Source organism: Lactuca serriola, chromosome 4, assembly GCF_051521515.1.
Source record: "Lactuca serriola cultivar US96UC23 chromosome 4, Lser_US96UC23_V15, whole genome shotgun sequence".
Taxonomy (NCBI): domain Eukaryota; kingdom Viridiplantae; phylum Streptophyta; class Magnoliopsida; order Asterales; family Asteraceae; genus Lactuca; species Lactuca serriola.
In genome coordinates this window covers 190670761-190681256 of record NC_136411.1, presented here as the reverse complement: position 1 = coordinate 190681256, position 10496 = coordinate 190670761, and the positions used below count along the sequence as shown (strand labels likewise).

The following is a 10496-nucleotide window of genomic DNA, read 5'->3' as shown; positions in this document are numbered from 1 at the left end:
TTTTCAAAGTGGACTGTATAAATTTGAGTTTCAATAAAGGGTCTTTTATGTTTTTATAATTATCGTTGAAAAAAACATATGAAATAATGATTATTGCATGCATCCCATACATAATGATATATTTTTTTTAAAAATCACATTTTAGCAATGTTGTTATATAAAATTCAATTTTATATAATTGTTGCTAGCAAATTTTAAAATTAAAATATAGTATTAAGTTTTGATGTTTGAGTTCAAAAGAACATTTATTTATCTTTTAGTAAAAACTTCATTTTATAATATAAGGTTTAGAGTTCGATAAATCTCTAAATTCTTAATTTAGAACTTACAAAATTATAATCGTCTAAAATTTATCTTCAGCTAAATTTGTTTTATTAACAGTTTGTACATATCAATCTTTTTATAACAATGTTTTAAAAGTCTGTGACTAACAATATTTTTTATAAGATTTTTTTGATGAATATTATAAGTGTTTTATTAGAATAATGATTTTCTAAATTTGTTTAAACATTTTTATATTAAAAATATCAAAATAAAAAATTAGTATTTTTTCATTTCTTTTTCACCTACATTTTATTATTTCTTGACCACCATGAACATTTTGACTATAAATCGGCAGGCATTATCCCTTCCTTAATTCCCTTAAAGGCTGCGCGTTCTAGCCACGCGCCGCCAGCCAGTTCATTAATCCCTCATGCCTCCACCATTCAGACCGTAAACAGGCACACACTATAATCAGCACAGACGCGTATTTGAGCGGATTGGTTTGTAAAAGTTAAATTTCCCTTCAAACAATTTCATAATGGAAAACAGCAAGTTGATAGCTACGGTGGCGAGCATATGGATTCAGTGCACCTGCGGCCCTTCCTATGCCTTCGGAATATACTCGGCCGTCCTAAAATCCAGTCAAGGATACGATCAATCCACTCTAGATACCGTCTCCGTGTTCAAAGACATTGGCACTAGTATTGGAGTTTTAGCCGGTATTCTCTACCAATCTGTCGCCGATAACAAAAGTGGCTCACGTCCGTCGTCTTGTTTCGGATTAGGTCTGCGGGTGGTATACATGGCCGGAGCATTTCAGTTCTTTGCCGGTTACTTTTTAATGTGGTTGTCCGTGACTGGAATCCTTGAGAAGCCTCCGGTCCCACTCATGTGTTTCTTCATGTTCATGGCGGCACATGCACAGACTTTCTTCGACACTGCCAACATCGTCGTCGCCGTTCAGAACTTCCCCGGATACAGCGGAACCAGCGTTGGCATTATGAAGGTACTGAGTTGGAGACTTTGATCTTACATTTCATTTAAGGTAACGGGTGAAGTTTTGTTTGTCATACTAGTTTTCTTGAAACAAACAAAAAAGTCTAGAGATTTGAATCAAACTTGATAATTTTAATAAAACAAATTATTTGCAGGGATTTCTAGGTCTAAGCGGAGCGATATTAATTCAATTCTATCACACGTTTTTCGATGGCAACCCCAGCACCTTCTTGCTGATGCTCGCAGTGTTTCCAGCGTCGCTGTCACTCTTGCTCATGTCTTTGGTTCACGTAAACCCCTCGAACACGACCAATGACAAGAACCATTTAAATGGCTTCTCGATTGTGGCACTCGCCGTTGCTGCATATCTAATGATCGCAATCATCTTTGAAAACATGTTTGCATTCCCATCATGGGCTCACATCCTAACAACCATTGGTCTTCTGATTCTGGTGTCTTCACCTCTTAAAATCGCACTCACAGCTCAAAGAAACGAACAACCACCACCATCCTCCACCATGGATCCGTTGATTGTAGCTTCAGAGGCTGACGAGGTAGCTGACGAGGTAGCACTTGTTGAAATGAATGCACTACAAGCAGTTTCCACCATCAACTTCTGGCTGCTTTTTGTTATCATGTTGTTTGGGGTTGGGTCAGGGTTGGCGACGATCAACAACATAAGTCAGATAGGCCAGTCTTTAAAGTACACAACAGTTGAGATCAACGCCATGGTTTCTTTATGGAGCATATGGAACTTTATTGGGAGGTTTGGTGGTGGTTTTGTGTCTGATTTGTTTTTACACAAATACGGCTTGGGGAGGCCGTTGTTTATCTCTCTTACACAAGCAGGAATGGTAGCAGGTCATTTGATCATTGGCTCATGTGGGAATTTGTTGATTGGTTCAGTGATCGTGAGTATTTGCCATGGATCACTATGGTCGTTGATGCCTACAATCACTTCTGAAATCTTTGGGGTGAAGCATATGGGGACGATTATCAATACAATTGGTGTAGCTAATCCTATTGGTTCGTATATACTTTCTGTGGGAGTGATTGGTAGCATTTACGACAAGGAAGCAGAAGCAGGAGGAGGTTCTTGTTATGGGATTCATTGCTTTATGATTTCGTATTTTTTGTTTGCTGGGGGTTGTGTTTTAGGGATTCTTGTTTCGTTGGTGTTATTTTTTCGAACAAAGGGTTTTTATGCGTTGATTTTTCAAAGACGATTGAAGGAACTTCAAGTGTAGCTTCCCCAGTCAGTTGGCTCTGGGGTGGTATGCTTGCATACGTAGTCAAGGACTCGCGGGCAGATCGGTGTAGCGTATGTTTTTTTTTTTTTTTTTTTTTTTTTTTTTTTTTTTTGTATGATCGAATAAATAGTCAACGTCTTAGCTGCTTCGGTTTGGGACTGTGTAGGGTTTTATGCATTCGTGTTTCGTGCTGTATATTTTTCATTTTTCATATGTAGAATAGAATTTTATTTTAAATTATTCTGGTCACGATATTGTATTTTCAAATTACTTTTATGAAGGTATTATACTTTACAAAGTAGTCCGATTATAGTAATTGAGTTATCTGCTGATTAAATTATGATAAAAATGACAAATTAACAGATTTTTATGTCACTAAAAAAACCCCCAACGGTGGTGGCTTGAAAATCCTTGTTCCTGGTGGGATAAAACGCCAGCAAACATTAGCAAACCATCAACATCGAACTTCTCTTCATGATCATGGACAATTCTGATGACAACATACAAGGATAACGAGTGGAAGTTTGTGAACAAAAAAAAAATTAGAGAATCGAGTAACCCTAATCAGAGAAGCAGGGAGAGGGTGTCAGCTTCTTGTTATCTCGCAAACTTCCCCAATGATATATATGAGAAGGGAATTTGGAAACTTTTTGAATCTTATGGAAGAATTGTAGATGTTTATGTGGCTCGCAAGCTATATATCAAAGTTTGGATGGAAATTTGCTTTTGCGCGGTTTTTGAGCATGCAAGACGACAATGCAGATCATTGTCGACCATCTGGGTGGGGTACTACCACCTCTTCGTCTCAATCGCAGGATTTACCAGGAATAACAGATCGACCAATTCTAATCAGGGGCAGTAAATTCAGCTTCACAAGTCAATCAAAGTATGCATAGTTAATCTGTTGTGAGTTGTATGAATTTTACAAATGTCGTTAAAGGGTAAGGGTGTTTACAGTCAAGATAAAACGAAACATATAAAGAAAATTGTGCTTGGCCCTAGGGAGCTCCAAGTTGTCGAAAATTATACCAAGGTAATGCTAGGGAATGTTAAAGATGCTACCTCCATTGGGGAGTTACTTCGAATTTGAATCATAGAAGAGTTTTATAAGGTAGATGTAGGTATACATGTGACATTTGTAGGGCTGACAATTCTCGACACGACACGCGACACGATCCACGACACGACATGAAATAAAAGGGTTTGGGTTGAGTTTTTCAACCCGCCAACCCGTTTATTAAACGAGTCATATATGGGTTTCTCAAAAAATAAACGGATGGATCCGCCAACCCGTTTAATATTTAATAAGTATTATATAATATATTTTTAAATATATTTATGTATCAAGTATTAATATTTAATAAGGATTATATAATATATATCATTTATTCATAGACCATTTGATTGTTTTGACATTATTACTCGTGGTGGATGGTCTAACGTCATAAGTCATAACCTATAAGGTTAAGTCTGTAACATGTTTCTATGAATGTTTTTAATTTTCATTTGGATGTTTAAAGACTTAAATATCTAAAATTTGGACCCACGAACCCAAATCTGATCCACGAACCCGCCTACTTGTGAACCTGTATAAATAAATGGGTTGGTGGGTCATATATGAGTTTATGTTCCAAACCTGCCAACCCGTGACCTGTATATTTAAATGGGTCGTGTTTGGGTTGGCATATTTTAACCCGCCATCCCGTCAACCAACGACACGCTAACCCGAACACGACACGATTGTCAGGCCTAGGCATTTGGACGTGGATTCAGTTTCATTCCATATCAGCTTGTGCTAGGTTTAGTCATAATAAGAGATCTAATATTTATTTTAGACCGCTACTACAACAAATACAGTTATTATCAGCTACACTTTTACCGGCGACGCAAACAATAGTGGGGGAACTTTCGACTGTTATCGCTATTGCTTGCGTCACTCCTAAATGTGTTACTGGTAATTTCTAGTAACCATGATCCATGTGAGTGTTTTAGGACGAACCCCAACCGTTGATTAAAGTCGGCGATCTAATGGTTCCACCACAAGGATTAACACCTATCCAGACGACAATTTGGGACTACGTACCGACGACTTGTCGTCGGTAAAGCTTATACTGATGACATGTCGTCAGTAAAAAGTCGTCGGCATAGATCCGTCGGTAAAAGTTGAAAATTTCGTCGGGACAAAAGTCGTTGGTATAGAATAACCAATCCAGATGAATAGTCGTCGGCAAAGGATCGTCGAGATTGATTTTCGAGGAAATAAGAAAAAATTTAATTCAGACTCTATACCGACGACTTGTCGTCGGGAAAAGTGAGACCTTATACCGACGACTTGTCGCCGGGAAAAGTATGAGCAATACCGACGACATGTCGTCTGTAAAGGGAAAACCGTTTTTACAGTTACAAAGCTGTACTGACGACAAGTCATCAGTATATCCTTTTTTTTTCACAGCTTTTGTTATATATATATCAAATCTGTTTCTTAAAATAAATCCAAAAAAGATATCTGTAGAATAATATAATATAACATAATATAACATACCATTAAAATCCAAAAACACTTACTAAACCCAACATACCATTCAAATTCTACTAAATACCATACCATTCATATTCTACTATATAACAAAAAAAGCAAGTTTTTAACAAACATTGTTGTCACTATTGTTCTAGTTCTCCTCCTCCTCGTCATCATCATCATCATCATCACCACCATCATCAACATCATGGTCATCATCCTCCTTGTGTTTATTGGATGCTTTGGGGTTATTTTGTGAAAACATATTGGGATGAAACTGGAGTTGTAGCATTGGTTGTGGTTGGAAGTTTGGAATGACGGACGGGAAAGTGTTATTAAACATTTGGTTCATTTGTAGCATTTGTTGTTGCATGATTTTAATTTGTTGGGATAATACAACAACTTGGGGATTATCTGAAGATTGAGATGTGGAAGCTTGGGAACGTTTGGTATGTTCATTTGGAAATAAATTATTGTTGATGCTTGGTTTCCTTCCAATTCTGCGACTATGCCCACGTCTCTCCCCGAGGGCACGAGCAAGACTTTATTCTTCATTTAACTTATTCTTCATTTAAATTTTCGTTCTCCTGAAGCTCTGACTGCATCAACATCTTCTCTTGTTGAATTTTTCCTAAAATAAAGAAAACAATAAAAATATATTAATTAAAAAAATAACTAAATTTATACACTAAAATTTTTATATAAGTGTTTAAATTTTTTTTTATAAAATACATATAAATTTAATTACCTCATCAAGTCGTCTGTCTGCATATGTTCTACTTCAATGAGAAGTCATAAATTGAAGTTTGGGCCTGCTTTCTTTACATTTTTTGCACTGCTTCCTATAACCCTCATCCAAAAAAAAGATCAACCATATTATCCCAAACTTCGTCGTCCATATCAGCCGATGGGCATTGTCTTGCACCTTCAACATCATCATACCCACCAACACTATTAAAATAAATTTTCACTTCATGTTTGTGCTCTTTATAAGCTTTTTGACAGTCGCTCTGTATAGTCGCTCGAACGGCTTCCCACAGATCTGTACCCCGATACATATCAAGATTAAAATATGTCTACAATAAAAAAAATTAATTACTAAAAAAATTATTTAAAAAGTATAAAAATTTTCACATATAAAAAGTATTTTGTACTTACTTCAATCTCAGGATACATAGTTTCATAGTAATGGAAAGGAACACGTCTCCAAGTCCTATAATGGAGTAATGGAAAGGAACACGTCTCCAAGTCCTATAATGGAGTGGTACATGATCTGGCACAAAGTTTGAGATAAACCTTGTCAACATTTTGCCATTTGTATTTATGAATCTATAGGCCTCCCCTCTCATATCAATATCCACAAATAAAGGTTGACCAATGTGCTTGAACTTTTTTTTTTGCATATTTAAGCATCTTCCTTTTCCACGTCGGCGCGTCGGGTTTGCTACATTGACACATAGAACTAAAAATTTAGAAATTTAAAACTTTAAAAATATATCCAATATATTTATAAATTTCACATAACTTACAAGATTGACAACCTGCCAGTATCTTGCCTGCACGCTTATGTGGCGCTTATGTGGAGGTCGTTCCCTGCCGTCTCCTCCATGCCCCCTCGCAACATGTGTAGCCATCAATTTAACAAATCTTAGAAAATATACTAAACATACTTTAAAAAAACTAATAAACAATTTTAAGCAATCAAAATTTATAAAAACCGTAACATACCATCAATCAGAATCATCACTAGAATAATATACATGTACAACATCATCATTAATAAATTCTTCATCATTTATGAAATCATCATCATTCTCTGAAGAGTACGTATCACTACCATCATCGTCATCATTAAAGAAACTGTCATCGTTTATAGTAGGAGTCACACTTGATTTACCATCGTCATCGTTATCTAAAAAGTACATATCATCATTGTCAATGGAGTATGTATCATCATCATCACCTAAATCGACAGCCAAGAGAAAATCATTTGATCGAGTGTCATTCACCACATCTATCTCATTAACACTGATACTTGGATGATCCTAAAGTTTTCGATGATGAACAACTTCCACAACTCTCCAGTTATTGTTTCGAGTAGGATCTTGGAGATAAAACACTTGTTTAGCTTGAATGGCTAAGATGTATTGTTGATCGTCATACCATGGTTTACCGAGATACTATTCCTGACTGGTATCGATAACAATCATATTATTTTTACAAATTAAATGTCCATTACCTAATGATGCATTGAACCATTTACCACGAAAGAGCACAACTGAATAACCATGTAAATAGTGCAACTCTATGATGTCCTCCAGTTGACCGTAGAATGGTGTACCGTCTACTCCTAATGTAAGAATGCCACTATTCTGAGTAGTACGTTGGAGATCACGACTAAGCACAACAAATCGAACACATTTACTATGCAGGCGGTGTAAAAAGTTACATCTAACAGACCATGTGCCAACGCCTTTAATTCGTTAGTACAGTCCGAAGGTGATTCTCTTTCGAGGCGATAAATTTATAAGGATATATAATATTGTACATTTAAGTAATAATATAAATTACTTTTATATTATAAATTAGAATATAAGGTGTTTACCTTTCTTTTGAACCATGGATGAAATTTTGTTTTCAAATCACTTTCAGGTGATTTTGATTTGAATTTGCTGGATGTGAGACAAAACAATTAGAATAGTTTGAAGATATGATAACACTATCGAAAAAGTAGTTAATAGATCACAAAACTTACGATATCTAGCCTTTCAGCTCATCCTCATCGCAATTTGTTTTGTACAAACCAATGCAATGATTTTTTGGCATCTTTACAAAGTTTGGCGAGCTTCTTAGTGGACATCGGTCGACATTGTGATGAGAACACATTGAATTGCCTTTTTGGAAGGCCAAGATCCTTATTTCTATCAACCCGATTGAATTTGGTTTGCATACCCTCGAGATACATAAAGCAAAATGTCAAAGCTTCATCTGCAACATAACCCTCTGCTATTGAGCCTTCTGGCTTGGCTTTGTTTCTGACATAATTTTTAAGTTTTTTCATGTATCTTTAAAAGGATACATCCATCTCATGTGTACAGGCCCTCCAAGAAGTGCTTATTCAGGTAAATGAAGAATTAGATGAATCATGATGTCAAAAAATGCTGGAGGATATATCAACTCAAGATTGCATAAAATTTTCACCACTTCTTTTCTAACATTTCTCATGTCGTTAACATCTAATGACCGTGCACAGTTTTTTTTGAAGAATGTACACAAGTCAATGATTGTTGTTGAAACATTTTCTGGGAGAAATGCTTGAACCCATATAGGCAACAATCGTTGCATGAGGATGTGATGATCGTGAGGCTTTAGCCCAACTAAATTTGATGCACTATCATTCACCTTCTTATTAAAGTTCTATCCAAAACCATTAGGTCGCACCACTCCTTTAATGAATTGACAGAATCATTGTCGATCAATTGGTTTAAAGGAGTAATCAGCATGTGGTAGTATTATTTTCTTCTTGTTGTCTTCCTTCTTATTGTTGACTTTCTCCTTTGGCCATTGATGTGGCCGAATGCCCATATTTTTCAAGTCGTCTCTTGCTTCTTTTTTGTCTTTGGTTTTTCCCTTCATCAATGCAGTATTTACAAAACTCTCGTCCACATTTTTCTCCACATGCATAAAATCTATATTGTGTTTTAGCTCGAGGGAAGACCAATACTCAAGCTCAAAAAAGATACTATGTTTCATCCAATTCAACTCTTTTTTTCTTGTTTCATCATTATGCTTTCTTGTTGCACCCCCGTGCTCAGGATGTTTCCTTGGAATACGATCAGGGAGACAAGCCAATTGCTTTAATATAGTTGTTGTGTTGAATCGTCTTGGATGTGGCCTTCTCTCAGGTTGACCATTAAACAATAAACTTTGCCTCCACTTATGGTTCATATGAAAGAATCGTTTATGACCAACATAAGACATCTTGTTGGTGACATGAATGGAAGATATGTCTACGTTACAAGTAGGGCATGCTAAATAACCTTGACCACTCCATCCATACAAACTTCCACATGCTGGAAAATCATTGATAGTCCATAACAACATCGCACGCATGTTGAATACGGTGTTGGTTGATGCATCTCTCATTTGGAACCATATTAAGCACTAACAAAATTAAGCACTTTGAAACCATATTAAGCTCTTTACAATACAAACAATAGCATCTAAATACAAAACTATAACTTATCATTTAAAAAAAGTATCATATAATTTTACATGTATACAATACATTCAATTGTAATTTTCATTTCATTTTAGACATACAATAAAAATGTATACATCTAAATACAAAATCAAACATCATAGAAAATCAAAATCGAACATATAATTCCAATTTTCATCCAATTTCATACAATCATACCTTATAAAACCTTACATTTTAGACATGAAATTTCAATTTCATACAAATGTACACATCTAAATAAAAAATCAAACATCATTCTTAATTTCATTTTCATGCCAATACACCACATTGAGATAAACAAATTATGCCTAAGTTCATTTTCATTTTCATTCCAAAACACATTTTCATACCTCAAAATGCATATATATAATCAATCAACAAAACAAAATATTAGCAAAATTAAATATCATTGTGTATTCACAGGAAAAAAATCATAACCATCATCATCTTCATGTAACTGGACAGGAAAAAAAAGCAAAAAAAATACCTCCAAATCCGAGGTCAATCTAGCACAATAACCGGAATTCGTTATCTCCGGTGGTTGTGAAGCTCGTTGGCGGCCAGTGGTGATGAATGCTTTGATTGAGGGCAATAACAACCGTAAATAAACCCCCAAAATCGGAATAAAACTCAAGCTACAACAAATTAAGAACAAATCCAGGACCAACAAACCTACCTTTAGGTTGCCGATGAAGTTGCGTCGCCGGAAATCGCCTTCGGTTGTCGAAGGTTGAGAGGAAAAAACAGGTGAGGCGTTACTCCGAAATGAAGGCTGCTAGGGGTTTTGTTACAGGGAAACCCTATACCGACGACATGTCGTCGTTATAGGTAAAGGAAACGACATTGTCCGATTTTTACTTCATTAAAAAAATAAAAAAAATAAAAGAAATGGTTTTCATGCGGATCGGTCACATTTTTTTCTAACGACAAGTCATTGCTATAGATGGATGAAAACGACATCGTTTTGTTTTTCTATGACACATAATAAAAATAATTCGAAATTATTTTTTAACACCCTATACCGATGACATGTCGTCGACATAAGTGAACCAAAACGACGTTGTGTTCATTTTCTACAACAATAAATATAAATAAATCGAAAATATTTTTTTTAATATCTTATAACGACGACATCTCCTCTGCATAGATATTGGACATATCGCCAATTTTTTCATCTTCCTGCCCAGTCTATACACCGACGACTTGTCGTCGGGATATGCTTTCT

The 10496-nt window shown here is 35.7% G+C and overlaps 1 protein-coding gene across 1 annotated transcript; it reads left to right on the top strand.

Annotated features, from left to right (window-relative positions):
* Positions 1-637: 637 nt before the first annotated feature.
* LOC145100486 (protein NUCLEAR FUSION DEFECTIVE 4-like) lies at positions 638-2573 on the top strand. The gene is made up of 2 exons (XM_079037745.1): positions 638-1270; positions 1416-2573. The coding sequence occupies exons 1-2, from the start codon at positions 803-805 to the stop codon at positions 2505-2507; spliced, it is 1560 nt and encodes a 519-aa protein (XP_078893871.1). The 5' UTR covers positions 638-802; the 3' UTR covers positions 2508-2573.
* Positions 2574-10496: the final 7923 nt, after the last annotated feature.